This window comes from Neltuma alba, unplaced genomic scaffold (assembly GCF_004799145.2).
Source record: "Neltuma alba isolate B1F8T4 unplaced genomic scaffold, ASM479914v2 tig00005117_pilon, whole genome shotgun sequence".
Lineage (NCBI taxonomy): Eukaryota > Viridiplantae > Streptophyta > Magnoliopsida > Fabales > Fabaceae > Neltuma > Neltuma alba.
In genome coordinates this window covers 57042-72754 of record NW_021633984.1, presented here as the reverse complement: position 1 = coordinate 72754, position 15713 = coordinate 57042, and the positions used below count along the sequence as shown (strand labels likewise).

Genomic DNA, 15713 nt, shown 5'->3' with positions numbered 1-15713 from the left:
AGTGGTAAGTCACAAATAGCTATTTTGTCTTAATCTTTCACTTTGCCAAAAATGAATATAGGGATAGTGTACTTTATTTGAGATGGAAACTCCTCCTTATCAATTTGATGTTTCTCTTAATATCTATGCAGAATATATTGGTTTTTTTAACAAAATGCAAGGCATGGATTTAATATAATATGGAATTTTAATTCCAATGCCATCAACAAATTAAAATCTTCACTGTACTATATTTTGATTTATAACCTACTTTAGGTCAAGTCATATGTACACGAAGATAAATAATACTATATCTAATCCCTAATACAATAATTAGTTAACTAATTTGAGTATATTAAGAAAATTAGTTAAGTTAATTATTTATAATAAATATGTGTTATTTTTCTTAATATATGTTATTTTTCTTAATATAGCCTTGCTAACCAAATACTCTTCTAGTCCTTAATATAAGACCTATTTAACTAATTTGATTAGATTAAAAAAATTAGGTAAGTTAGTTAATTATAAAAAATATGACATGTTTTTTTTCTAAAATACCATAACCATCTTCCTTAATATCTCATCTCCCTCTTTTATTTGATTATGATTGAGGAAGTATCTATAGGGGTAATTTAAAAAAATTGATAATATGATAAATAAGTCTTATATTAAAACCAAAATCAACTCAATAATTAGGTCATATATTAAGAACCGAAGGAGTACATTAGTTAAAATTACTATTTGATAAAAATTTAACATACACAACTACTACAAGGACTACCTAAAGGAAAAAAAAGGATAATATGAAAAACAAAATCGAGTGAAATCCTATATTTAGAGCTAAATTAAATGTTAAACTAATTCTTATATTAAAAATAGAAGGTAATAATAATTAAAAGTATAGACATACCTCGCTTGCATGAATCTAATCTACAAACCAATCACTTGAAGTGTTGGAGCCATTTGGCTCAACTAGCACCTATCCTCTCTGTGGCAATCGAATAAGGTGTTTTGAAATTCCAATTGAATACTTAAAAAATAATTTTTAAATAATAATTTACGAAATATGATATAAATATGTGGTGAGAGTTATTTCAATTTATGTAAAATTACTTATAAACACTTACCATAAGCAGGTAGAAACAAATCTTGAGAGGTTGCAAATTCAATCCTTCACAAGTATAATAAGTGCATGAGTTGATTCCGATGGATCAAAGATGATTTAGGAGGGGGGAAAAAAGCAATCACTTGAAGTATGAGCTGAACCACTTATTTTTCCTTCATACTTTTTTTTCCAAAATTTATATAAATAAAAATTATTTTTCCCCAACACATCTCTTATGATTAGCTTGAACTTTTATCAATAACTTCATCATGTTTGGGTCAATTAAAATCACTTTTTTATTTTTAAAAAATTGACTCTAATTTTGCAGTAGAAAATAGAAGTGACTAGGTGGGAAGCATACTCATTGCTTCATCTTTTCTGAATTTCACATGCTTTTTTTTACCAGAACTGAATCCCACATGCTGTGCAATTATTACTGGATTTTAATGTATGTCTCAACAAACATAACTCAATTGTTTCTTACTCCCTCCTATCTTCCTACAATAAATAAAAGCATACCCCATCCAAGTGTATATATAAGAGAATCATTTTGAAATTACATGTTTAGATTTTTTAAGAGATATTAACAGACTAATTGAAACTTTTAGTACTCCTCCGGTCCTTATTATAAGACCCAATTTGACTTTTTATTTGGTCCTAATTATAAGACCCAATCCATTTTCTCTCTTATATTTATGTATTTTTTTTCCAAGATAATCCTTCTAATAATGATAGTTTTAGCCAATATACTTAATTAGCAAGAATATTTTAGGAATAACAACACTTATTTATTATAAATAACCAACTTAACTTACTTCCTTAATCTCCTCAAATAAGTCAATTGGGTCTTATAATTAGGACCGGAGGAGTATTATTTTTTATGTTTTTATCTTTACTCCATTTAATTATTAATTAGTTTCACTGTGTTAATTATTCACTAACCGTCTTCATAAATAAATTGATATTTTTTAAAGTGATTTAGGTATTGGTATACATCATAACATTAACCTCAATCCGCAACTAGTGATGTGCAGATTTCTCTTCCACCAAAAATGGGAAAAAATATATATAATGTGTGTTTGATTTTAAGCTAACAACTTTTTTTTTTTTTTAAAAAAAAAGGGGCAATGCATGTTGAAAATAGAATTTGGAAAAGCAAAAGGCGGGGAGGATGAAGCAGACAGCAGAGGAAAAGGGAAATATTTAATAATTTTTGGACGAAGGGGGAAAAGGGAATGCAGAGTTGGGTACGCGTAATATGCGTAAAGGCGTTATGATCGAAAAGACATACGACGATCGGGTGTGGCAAGCGGTGCGCTGCTTTTAAGGCACTCCCCCAGTGGGCCCATACATCTCGTGGGACCCACCTGCCGCCAGTCACGCCCTCCTCACGTGAACCCCAATCCCTCCCTCTTCTCCCGCACTTCATTACCCCCTTTCTCCATTCACACCGCCGCACACAACACAAGACACCTTTTTCTCTCCGGTGCTCTTTTTTGTTTATAATTTTATTAGATTTGATCTAAGTTTAAGGGCAAAAATCAAAATTAAAATTATTTAAAAATAAAATACAAGAATTGTTCATTGAACTCAAACATTTTTTTATTATAACATTAAAACTTTTCAATAATTTTTTTTGGGACTTATTGTAATTCTTCTCTTTTTTTGGGATCTTTTCATCAAATTTTAGTTTTTATCTTTATAATTTTATTAGTTTAAGGGCAAAAATCAAAATTAAAATTCTTTAAAAATAAAATACAAGAATTATTCATTGAACTAAAAAAAAATTATAAAACTATGAGGATCAAAAGTCAATGATTTAAAATTGCAAAAGCAAACCTTAAATTCAATCAAATTATAAAAATTAAAAATACTATTAATCTTGTATAATATATTTTATAAATGGTATTAGAATTCAACTCGCGTTGGTTTATCATACAAGTAAACCAGTGGATCATTCCCATAAGTCCATAAGCAATTCGGTCTATAACTTTGGATGATTTGAACAAACTGGATTTTATATTTTTTAAATTAGACTAAAACAATGTCATTTTTCTGTTAAATTTGTGGTTTTAAGAATTTTATTTTGATAAATTATTTGTGATTATGCATAAATATTTCATTTCCCTTATAAATTAATACTTGTTAATTATAATATTATTGATTTTAGATTTATATATAAATTTTTTATATATTTTAATTTAAGCATACTATTTTAAATACAATTAGATTCATTAGCAAGTTGAATGACTTTTGAACCACTTTTCTTGAATTTTATTTTCCCCTGCAACTTCTAGGGGTGTTCAAGGCCGGCCCGTCCCGGTCGGCCCGTTCCGGTCCCGGTCTTATTGGGACGGGACGGATCCGTCCCGAAATTTTTCGGGACGGGACAAACCGGGACGGGACAAAAAAGGGACCGGGACGGGACGGGACACGGGACGGGGTCGTCCCGTCCCGGTCCCGTCCCGGTTCCTTTTTTAAAAAAAAAAATTTTAATTTTTTTAATTTTTTATATAATATCATTTTTTTCATATTTTTTTAAGATTTGAGACTATTGCATGGAACTATGGATATATTTATTTAGAGTTTTTATATTTGTTAATGATTTGAGATTATTGATGATTAGAATTTTTAGCAAGTTTTTATTGTGTTAAAAGCTTTTGTTTAGAGTTTTTAATAACTATTATATGTAATATTTTGAGCTTTTGTTTAAGAGTGCCCAAACAAATAAAAAAGATGTTTTTATAAGATTTAAGCTCAAAAAAATATAATTAAAAAATTAGATTTTTTTAAAAAAATTTAAAAAAATTTAAAAAAAATTAAAAAAATAAAAAAAAATAAAAAAAATTATTTCGGGACGTCCCGGTCCCGTCCCGGATCCGTCCCGTCCCGACCGGGACCGGGACAACCCCGGGACGGGCCGGGACACGGGACAGAAAATCTGTCCCGTTACTGTTCATCGGGACGGAACCGGGACGGGCCTGTCCCGGTCCCGATCCGTCCCGTGAACACCCCTAGCAACTTCAATGGATTCCGTTCAATGGTCTCCACACGCAACGCAAAAGGCAACATGGGGACCCACCCGCCGGCCCGCTCTTACTCCTACAAAATCTGATTCTTTTCTTATCAGGTGCGGTGCATGATTCTATTATATACCCAATCGCATCGGATAATATCTTCCTTCTTTGTTCATTCCTTAGAACAGCATGCCATCTGGTCAAAAAAAAGAACAACATGCCGTTCCGTTTATATTCTCCCCGGATTCCTCCGTTTTGTTTGTTTCTGTTCCCACTCACTCGGAAAACGGACTACTAGCTCCGTTCTCTCAGCCCCTTCTCATTTTACAACATCCTAGAGTATTTCCTATATTATGGTCTATGCGATATAAGCAATTTAAAAATGTTTGACAATCAATAATATTAATTTTAGTAAATAAAAATTGTTGGTTAATAAATTAAACAATTTCAAATAATTTAATTCAATATAAATCTAAATATTTTTTTAAAATGTAATTGAACTGACATCTTGATTAAGCATGGCTCAGTTTGCAGAGTAGGAAAGTGAATCATCATCCACCTCAATCATACTTGTCATAAAATTTGTATGGCTAGATATGATTAAGAGTGATTCTAAAATAAGAAAAAAAACAAAATATAATGATTTCCTGAAACAAAAACCTATTTTTTTCCCCAAAGAAGGCTACTTAATTAGTACTTTGATCCTGTCCCATTTAAAAAAAAAAACACAGAAGGCTACTTTAATCAAGAATTTTAACTAAAATATCTTTTATTATAAAAATGTCAAATAGAACTTCGTGTAGTAACTAACTTAATTTAAATTTAAATCAAAAATTAAATAATTTTTTCCTGAAAAAATTGTGTACATTCTAAGAATTAAAAGTGCATTATCACGTAATTTTTGATGAAATTATGAGTTTGTGTAATTTAATAAAACAAATAAATATCGCATTAAGTGGAGGAGTGGGGAGCTCCTTAAAGTCGAGAAAAAATTAAAAAAAAAAGAGGAAAAAGCAGAAAAGCAGAAGAGGACAAAATCAAATGTGGCAAGCAAGCAAAAACCCATTAATCCAGCAATTTGCAGCGCAAGGCAAGAACAACCGAACAACGGATTGGGTTTTTGCTTTTTCATTTCTTTTCATTTATTTTATTGTATGGAATAGTTGAACATACGATACGAGCATCTTTTTAGCCTTTTGGTCGTGAAATAAAGATTTATTGTTATCATCGCACATAATTTTTCACAGAAAGTGATTGGGTTTGCTTAATCCAGTGGATTTATAGTTTTTTGCTTTGTTCATTAATTAATTATTTAATTAATCTAATCTCACTGCTTATTGTTGACACCCGCCTTTTTCGTTTCCTTTTTCATCAATCTTCGTCACTGTGCGCACACCATGTGTGAATGCGTGACTCTCTTACCTCCCTCCTTCTTCTTCCTCTTTCTCTCTCTGTTTCTATAAAAATCTCTGTAATCTCTCTCTTTAGTTACATATAGGACCTCTTAAACACAATGCTTCACAAGCTTTGAGGGTCACACTGTGCATGCTCTGCTTCTGTATTGGCATTTGTTTCTTCTCTCTCTCTCTCTCTCTCTCTGATTACCGGGTAATGAAAATGGCCGGGTGGCCTCTTTTGGGGTGAACGCTGAGTATTCCTGCAGCAATGAAGGTCTTCGTTTCATCATCTAATGGGGTTTCTTTATTTTTGGTCTCCGTACTCGTATTGCTTTCGGTGAGCTCGATTTCAGCCTTATCTTCAAGTGGGTCGATCAGGCATCCCGTCAAGTTTATCTTAGGTTCGTCTTGCAAGTTTCTGCAGTTTTGATTATGGATTGATAACAATGTTCTCATTCCTGGTGAACTTGACTCTCGCTGGCTACGATAATGGGTTCGGCGTGGATCTTATTTCTCTCACTTGTTTGGTTGCTGGGAAGATGCAGGAAGGAGTTTTTGCCTCATTTTACCGTGAATTTTCCGAAATGGGATCATAATAAATGAATTAAACTTAAATATGCACTCTTTAATTTGTTGCTGGGTGTTTCTTTGGGGTCCCTGAAATGGAAACGCTGAGACCTTCCCTTTTGGCAGATTTTCTTGGCAACCAAACAAGGCAGATGCTTCTTTATTTGGAACCTTGTTTAATTGCGTCGTCTTGTAATTATTTTTTTGGCTTATTTTGGCTCAAAATTTGGAGTAGAACTAGGATCCTCTAACTCAGACTAGCATCAGAGATCATCAGATTTTGTAATCTATTTTGATCCTGCGTTGTTGTGTGTTTCAGGAGAAGAGAATTTGGGTCCATGGAAGAATGAAGTCGCACAAGCGGCACTAGCACCAGTGCCAGAATCACATTCACCTGAGGATACTCTTATATTGGCGGCAAACAGAACGAAAAGGCCTGATATTCTTCGAGGTTTCCGACGTTATCGCGATGGTTGGGACATTTCTAATAAGCATTATTGGGCAGTAAGTACCACGAGCCTGGTGTTTATGTTAGGAAATGGATGCTTTATTCTTCTTTTGATGTCTTAATCTGTCCCCCCCCCCCCCCCTGTTTTGAGCAACAATTTTCATTTTTTCTGTTTTCCTCAGCACCGAGGTTGCGTGCCTTAAGCTAACTCTCTTTCGTTTATTACTTTTCCGTTGTTCTTTTTGGCAGATCCGAAATGGTTTTTTGTAATGCTTACAGATTTGGAAGTATTAAATATCTCTCTACATTATCATCTTACAGGATTTGAACCATTATGTCCATTTCCTCTCTAATCCTGTTATCAGAGATGCCTTTTTGAATACTTATTTGCCTCTTTCGGTACTCCCATTTGCTTTAAAAAAAAAAAAAATGATAGAGACTAAGGTGACATCTTCGATGATGGGAAAATGGACAAGAATGGTTTAAATTCTGAAAGGTGATAGTTCAGGGGTTATTTTCTGGGCTTCCAAATTTGACAAATGTTTGCAAATCGATCAAAGTTAAAAGGGTTTATCTCCATTTTCTCCTAAATTTATTGCCTTCTTACCTTTTTAAGCAATTATTTTTGTTTTATATATTTGCACCCCTTGGAGAATCTAATTTCCAAGGCTATCTGTCGATCACGTAGCATTCTGCTTATTTATTTATTTTCAAGCAGATTCAGATTTTCTATGTTTCAAACAAGCCTTGCAATTCACTTATTCACTCAAATTAATATCCTTTTAACTGTTTTACATGCAGTCAGTTGGGTTCACTGGTGCTGCTGCTTTCATTCTTGCTGTCTTATGGTTTCTTTCATTTGGCTTGGCTCTTATAATTCATTTATGCTGCGGATGGGGAATTAACATCAAGGATGAAGGATCAAATCGTTCGCAGAGAATTTGTCTCATACTGCTTATATCATTCACCTGTGCTGCGGCGTAATACTCTTTATTTTAATGTTCCTTTGTTAACTTCTCAAAATATTACGTTGTCTATGTTTCCCATCTTGGTCCTCTCATTGAATATTGACACCAAATTTTGTTAATATGCACTTGTATGCATCTGCTCTTGTGTCTTATAACCATCTGCTCTTATGTTATCTGTAAAACTTATTCAATATCTACTAATCTGCTAACAATTTGGTAGTCACAACATTTGCATGCTCTGAAATTCTGGGAATCAATTTGCAGCATATGATAAGCAAGATTTCTATGATGTCCTGTTTTAAAACCGATTTGTTGAATCTTTCCTGGTGTCTTTTGCTGATTTGTTCTGATCTCATATCATACAGGACTGGGTGTGTCGTCCTATCTGTTGGGCAGGATAAGTTTCATGATGAAGCCTTGCAAACCCTAGGTTACGTCGTCAACCAATCCGATTACACAGTGCAAACTCTGAGAAATGTCACAGAGTATCTCTCCCTTGCAAAGACAATAAATGTCGCTCAGATGCTTCTTCCATCTGACATCATGGATGATATTGACAATTTGAATATGGATCTAAATGCTGCAGCAAATACACTGTCTGAGAAGACAGATGAAAATTCTGTTAAAATCAAAAGAGTATTCAATAATGTGTATGTTATCATGAACTTGGCGGCACTCTGTATTTTAGTTTCTATAATTGAAAATCAATATTTGAAGTGCTAAACTTTGAATCCATCATGTAGGCGCTCAGCTTTGATTGCAGTGGCAGCAGTGATGCTTGTCTTAGCTCTAATTGGCCTATGTATGTATCCATTGTAGTAGCTTGAAAATTGATCTATCTGTTTTATATTTATATTCTTGAGGTCAGCTTTACAGCAGGCTAATCAATATATTTTCTGCAGGTTTGTCCATTCTTGGACATCAGCATGCAATTCTCATGTATGTTTTTTTGCCCACGGCCTGTTTATACCAGAACAATCCTAATCCTAATTATGCTCTCACTTCTCACATTTGGTTTTAAAATGTTGCAGTTTTGTTATCAGTGGGTGGCTATTAGTCGCAGTCACATTCATTCTTTGTGGAGTGTTCCTCATATTTAACAAGTAAGCCGCCAGATTCTTTTTATTTGCTTTTTAACCTTTATTGTGGGGAGGAATTAGGAGAAATTCTTAGGTTGACTCAGTGTTTTAAATAGTTGGTGGATGAAACCAACCAGGGACGGGGCATTCGAGTGTATTTATTAGCAGACATTTCAGTGGAACCTACTTTTGACATTCTTAAGTGCCTATGCATGATAAGTTTGTGTTTAGTCTACTAAATTCTTGGAAGCCAGATTTATTTAATTTGCTAGAGAAATCAACAAAGAAGGTAGCTATTTTCCTCCTCCAAAAAAGTCCTGACTTGGACATTTTCTTTACTTTTGGAAATGAAAAACCATTTTAATTATTTTTCTTCTTATTTATCCTCTTATGCATGTACATGTTCCATGTGTTTTGTTATTTTAATGCTCATTATTATTTATTATCCATGTTAGGCAGGCCTGGTTTTAGAAAAAAGTTGGTAGATGAACCCAACCATAGATTGACGTATCAAGTATATTTATTTGCAGACTTTTCAGTGGGACCTACTTTTGAAATGTTTAGGTATCTATGCACGATAAGTTTTGTTTTGGTCTTTTAGACTTTTGTAAGCCGGATTCATTGAAAATTTTGAAGAGAAACTAAGACCACTTTTGACTTTGCTACCTCTAACCACCCTTATTAAAATTGTAGTTTAATCCAGAACAAAACCATCATATGACAAGATAGTATTGAACTAAAATAGAATATTATGCATTTTCTGGTAGTCCAATTTCGTCAATGACTCACACTAATATGATCAAAAAATATTTCTATTTCAGTGCAATTTCTGATGCATGTATGGCTATGGGAGAATGGGTAGAGAATCCTCATGCAGAATCTGCCCTTAGTGACATCCTTCCTTGTGTTGATCAGAGAACCACAAACAAGACACTGGTTCAGAGTAAACAAGTGGTCACCAATATTGTAAGTGTTGTGAATCGGTTCATCTACAGCATTGCCGATGCAAATACGTCGCCAAATGATCCAAGCTATTACAATCAGTCTGGACCTGCAATGCCGCCTTTGTGTTACCCTTTTGATTCTCAGCTCAAAGAGCGGGAATGTACGTCTCAAGAAGTTTCCTCCTCCAATGCCTCATTGGTAAGTTCTAACAATTTGATCACTTTACTTTATTTCTTCTTCCTATGATCATATTGAAAGCAAAACTGGAAGTCTTGACATTTAACTTGGATCGAATTTTTCAGGTTTGGAAGAACTACGAGTGCCAGGTAACAGAATATGGTTTTTGCAGCAGCATCGGTAGGGTGACGCCGGAGATTTACTCGGAGTTGGTGGGTGCAGTTAACGAGAGCTATGCATTAGAACATTATACACCACTTTTACTCAACCTTCAAAATTGCAATTTTGTGAGGGAAACATTCGAAGAAATCACTTCAAGCTACTGCCCTCCATTGAACCATTATCTCAAGGTTATCAATGCTGGGCTTGGTCTCATTTCGGTTGGTGTCTTGCTCTGTCTTGTTCTCTGGATACTCTATGCAAACCGCCCCCAAAGGGAGGAGGAGTTTGCCAAACCATCCTTTGCACAAAAACTAAAGAACAGATTTAGTAAGAACCGCAACAATACAAATTCATCATTGCCAAATGCAGCAGGGGAGGTATAGATCGTCCAACATAAAATTAGAAGGAAAAAGAAAGTAGGTCATTAGCGTTATATTGTACCCCATATTAGGGTATGAAACCAAGGTGAAGCGAAGCTACACCATTTGAGTTTCAAGAGAAGAGTACTTACGATATATATATATATATATATATATATGTAGGTTGTATTCATATAGAGAAAAAGAAGAAGAAGCAATATTTGTTGTGTCAAAGAAAAGTTTCATGTGTATATTCAGTCTCCTATCTTCTAATAATGGTAAATGATGGTGAAATTATTCCAATATTTTCCATTAAATGCTTCAATCACATGAAGATTAAAATTTATCACAGTGTTTACTATACGTTTATGTGATTACGTGGTTAGACAATTTATAATGATCCATGCTTAAAAAAAAGAAGAAGAAGAAGAAGAACTTTTTAAGAAGTTACTGGTCGTGTTTAAAATGATATTTTTTTTATTTGCAGCAATTTAAGAAAGTCATCACTGAAGAAAAATCAGAGAGCGAAAAGTGGGATGATGATCAATTTGGATATGAACAATATGTAAAGGATATATTTTCTAAGCAATATAAACTCTCCTTTCAATGTCACATAAAACTGAGTTTTGATGAACGATCACCTCAAATATTAACCATATATGGAGTATCTTTATATATAAGTACAGCTTGAAGTTTGAAGAATAGTCTGATAACATTGTAAACGATGCAAGTTTGAAATACCACACTTAGACTCCTCATTTGGGAAATCAGTGCTTCGTCGGTCCGCGTCATTGCTGCGTCAGTACAGTATCCACCAGAATCGAACACAATTTCCTCCACATGCTTTGCCTATCACATCAGAGGAAGCTTCTTCAACTTTTAATGCGCCACAAGAGCATCACTTACGCCATGAACAACAAGCTTATCGCTGTGAAATATATTCGGAAAGACAACTGCGACTCCGTTCAGCGCCAAAACACCACCAGACCTCGCGACGTTAATAGAAAAACCCTCCAACATAGTGGGTAAGTTCGACCCGCTGTTCAAGTCCGCCAGATCATTCCAGAGAAGCTTACATGGTACAACATGACGAAGAAAGAACGATGGATACTCGCTGAAATTCGCAAGAAGATTCTTCGCCATTTCATCTTCAGGAGCAAAAACGGTCATTGCGGCCTCGTTGCTGATTCCATTCATTTGCAAACCAAGAAACGACGCCGTCAGATAGTACCCTGTGGATCGAAGTGTTTCGATGGCTTGACTGAACGAATCGGAGGAACTCATAGTCTGTCTCTGCAACCCACAAATTGGATTAGGGCTAGGTTCCTGAGATGCTGGAGTATACTGAAAATCGGGATCGAAGAAACTGTCGATTCCGTAGATCAGGAAAAGCCCATCCTCATAAATAGGCGACGAACCAATGACTCGGACGTAGTTAAGCGAAATCTCGAAATCGGAATGTGACTCAGTGACGATGAGAGTGTGGTTATTCAGCAAGGTCGGGATCTCGGAGCCAGCGGGGAGCAATCGGAGGTTCTGAGGCGGCAAAGGCAGAGGGGAGAAGTGGAAACGGAGGAGATCAAGAGAAGGTTGACCCGATTTTGCAAAAGAAGAATCCGATGGAGCGAAAATGGTGAGAGAAGGAGTTTGCGAAAGAAGAGTTTGAAAAAGAGCTTGGAGAGTGAGAGACATGGAGGTGTAGCCTGAATCGGAGAGAATGTCGGCAGCGTCGAGGACGGTTTCACGGGAGAGAGAAGAGGAAAAGGAGAAAAGGGAGGAAGTGTGTAGAAGAAGAAGAAGAAGAAGAAAAGAGGCAGCCATTGAGAGAGGTTCTGGTTTCTGTTGGGACCTTGGCGGGAAAGCAAAGAAAGAGAGCGAGACCGTTGAAGGGATCGTTAGAGTATTCCCACCCCAAGACAGAAATGCCCCCCGCGCGCCTTATTAATTACTACTATTATACTATCTCCATTTTTACAAAAAAAGATCAACAAGGGAAACGGTGATTTTTTTTTTTAAAAAAAAGAACTCCTCAGACTTTGAGACATTTCAACACATTTTCTTTTATTTCAAAAGTTAAAATATAATTTTAATAATTATATTAGACACTTATAATAGTATTATCCGTTAAAGATTTCCAAATATAATTAAAAAAATCTAATCACTTATCTCATCTTTAGATATCTAAAGATGCAACCTTTCCTTCTTTTTTTTCCGGCCACATATGCATAATTACTGTTTTAGTTTGTTTATTTTTCAAAATTAGAACTTATATCAAGAAAACAAGAAAGTACGACATATGAGTGAAGTTATGTATTTATTGAAGTAACTACCATTGATTAGGGAAAAAATTAAAGACAAGCCTTTTTTGAGTCCATTTACATTTGACCATAGTAGATTAGCATAAAGATATGTAAGCATCTTTTTCAACAGAGATTTAAATATTAATTTTGTTGTGAGCGATTAATCCATTTCACTATACTTGACTTTTATTGATATATAGTTATGAGATAATAACCATCTATACGTTTTTTAAATGTGTAATTATTAATATTACAAATGCTTATTTAAGTTTTCCAAAATACATTAAACCTCACATCTATAGGGGCCTCTTGAACAGGAATAAATCAAAAGGATTTTCCTAAGTTCAGTTGAAATTACGCTCAACAGCATCAGATTATATTGGTAACTATTAATCTTTAATTTGACAAGAATAGAAAACTGTGCAGGAAATAATTACTCGTTGGAAAACAGATAATCAAGAGATAATTTTTATTTTAGATTTTGTTTTATTTAAATATTAATAAACTAAAATTAAATGGCACATCAGATTTTACTTGTGGGCAAAAATGGAGACCTTACGTGCAATTGGGTTGGTAATTTAATCTCATCAAATATCCTACTAGAAGTTGTGACAAGTGATGAGGGATTGAGTTTTAAATCGAATCAAAATTAAGCTGCGCCGGGAAAATGCAAAATTGGGAGCAAAGAAACAGAAATTAAATATGAGAAAAATCAAAGTAAACGAGGGAGGATACGCTCTTAATTTGTCATAAATCATCAAAGGCACAGCAAAATCAAAAAAGAAAAATTAAAAAAACTCCCAAACCATATTAGGCAATAACTACTGAAAACCAAAATATAAAACACACACACAAACACACAAATTTAAAAAGGACCTAGAAATAAGGGCATAAAATTCTTCTCAGCCAAATTTCTCCGCTTTTTCCTTTTGTTGCTTAATTCTGTCAGCAGTTTCCATCACATCCAACACCACATTGACCACGGCCACCACAGCTCCGATCCCCGCCGCCACGCCAGCAACCAAACCCAACAACCAACCCATTATTCCTGTTGCTTGTAATGAAGAAATTAAAACTTGAAGACCTCGGGAAATAGGATCCTAATTGAAGTTGAAATGAAATAGCAATGCACAAGTGTTTGTTTGTGTGTACAACTATATATAGAGGCAGTCCGTTGTTGTCATCCGCTTTCTCATCAAACTTTTGGCATTCCATATTCATAGTAATTGATTAATATATATATTTTTTATATAACTTAGAGTATCCCCAAACTACTTTGGGTTTGAGACTAATTCCTATAGAAGCTAGCAGCATTAAAATTAAAATCCTTCTAACAAATGTGCTTCTTGAGATTCGAACTTGTATTTTTCTTTAAGGGGTGAAACCGTTTACCATTTCAATCAACAGCTTGTTGGTAATTGATTAATATTATTAATTAGCCATTATTGAATTTAGTGTTCCTCTTTGGTAGATGTAATCCCTGGATACTATGCTTAATGATAGCAGTGTAGTTCTATGTTCAGAGTATGATCTGTATTCGATTACTTCATTAATTCACAGTCGCATCATTATTTGTTTCCAGCCTCTTGATAATTAATGAGACAGCCACCGTTGAGTTTTATGCTCTTTTTTGGTACTACTTTTTATAAGTTACCAATAGCCAAACTAAATTACTCCTCCGGTCCTAATTATAAGACCCAATTGACTTATTTGAGGAGATTAAGGAAGTAAGTTAAGTTGGTTATTTATAATAAATAAATGTTGTCATTCCTAAAATATCCTTGCTAATTAAGTATATTGGCTAAAACTATCATTATTAGAAGGATTATCTTGGAAAAAAATGCATAAATATAAGAGACAAAATGGATTGGGTCTTATAATTAGGACCAAATAAAAAGTCAAATTGGGTCTTATAATAAGGACCGGAGGAGTATATAGATAACAAAAGTCGTTAAAATTGGTTATATGGCATACACACACACAAACACTCACACATAAATGTTCCCCCCCCCCCCCCAAAACATATCCTTCCTTTGCAAAGAGGGTGGGTGTGAGACAGAATAAGTAAGAGAAAATTGAGAGAAATTAAACATGTAATTAATTGAGAATAAAAATGGAAAAGTGCATTTAAATTTTAGAACAATTTACATTAGACCTATTCAAATTATCACCACTTAAAAAAGAGACCGGAGGAAAGGGGGAGGGAAAAAAAAAGAAGGTAAAGTGGCGTTCAACACCCTAATTTTTTAGAAGTATAATTTTACATATGATTTTTTTTTTTGAAAAAATAATTTGGTGCAATCTCACCCTTCCTTTGTTTGTTTAAAATCACATTAAAATGGTTGATGAAATTGCGCCAAATTTAATATATTATGGGTAAAACAATCTCTATTTTAATAAATAGCAAAACACGAGAGCACATCCAAAGTTCCATAGGGCCACTCCCCATATAATATATATCCCATTCCACATCCACCAGTCCATTTCCAAGGTTCCTTTTCAGATTCATAGTACCCTAATCAGTAATAGATCCATCATTTTGGCACCAAACCAATCACAAAGATTAGAGCATTGTGACCAATTACTCTAGCATAATGGCAATCTCTGAATTTAATGTTATCCTATTCGATTGTTTATCTGTTCTATGTTCAGAGTACTAAGTGAATGTTTCTGGTTCTGTGCTTTAACAGTTCTCTTTGGATAACTACTATATAACATTATTATCATTAAACATGCATGCTACTACGTTACATAATTACAGGCGAATGAATAAGTTCAGCATTAATCTTTGTTTCTTCGAATTCTGTTGGATTTCATTTTCCAGTTTGGTTTTACTTGCCGAAAGTTCAGTGTTCAGGGTACGATTAATTTCTGTGGTTCAGTCATCGATGCATTGAAATTAAAACCAATATATAGTTCATGTTAATCATAAATCTCGAGAATTCTTCAGCTTGCAACTAACATACTCCCTCCATTTCAAATTTTCTGAAGTATCATGTTAAAACACACACACACACACACACACACACACACACACACACACACACGTACACATATATACATATAAACATTTTTAGTCTTCTAACGTGTAATTAATTTTGGGGCAAAAAGTGTAATTGATAAGGTTTTTTTATTGAAAAAAAAAAAGAATGCTTTGGTGTAATTAATAGACTAACTAGGATCTTCTCCCCGTGCGTTGCACGGATGGTT

The 15713-nt window shown here is 34.2% G+C and overlaps 2 protein-coding genes across 2 annotated transcripts; one reads left to right on the top strand and one right to left on the bottom strand.

Moving 5' to 3' along the window:
- Positions 1-5574: 5574 nt before the first annotated feature.
- LOC114746824 (uncharacterized) lies at positions 5575-10443 on the top strand. Its single transcript, XM_028935106.1, has 9 exons — positions 5575-5899; positions 6385-6569; positions 7315-7493; positions 7847-8131; positions 8225-8283; positions 8384-8420; positions 8513-8584; positions 9382-9703; positions 9808-10443. Exons 1-9 carry the CDS (start codon positions 5767-5769, stop codon positions 10225-10227), a joined length of 1692 nt encoding a protein of 563 aa, XP_028790939.1. The 5' UTR covers positions 5575-5766; the 3' UTR covers positions 10228-10443.
- A 639-nt stretch (positions 10444-11082) lies between these two features.
- On the bottom strand, positions 11083-12024 carry LOC114746804 (putative fasciclin-like arabinogalactan protein 20). Its single transcript, XM_028935084.1, has one exon. It carries the CDS (start codon positions 12022-12024, stop codon positions 11083-11085), a length of 942 nt encoding a protein of 313 aa, XP_028790917.1.
- Positions 12025-15713: the final 3689 nt, after the last annotated feature.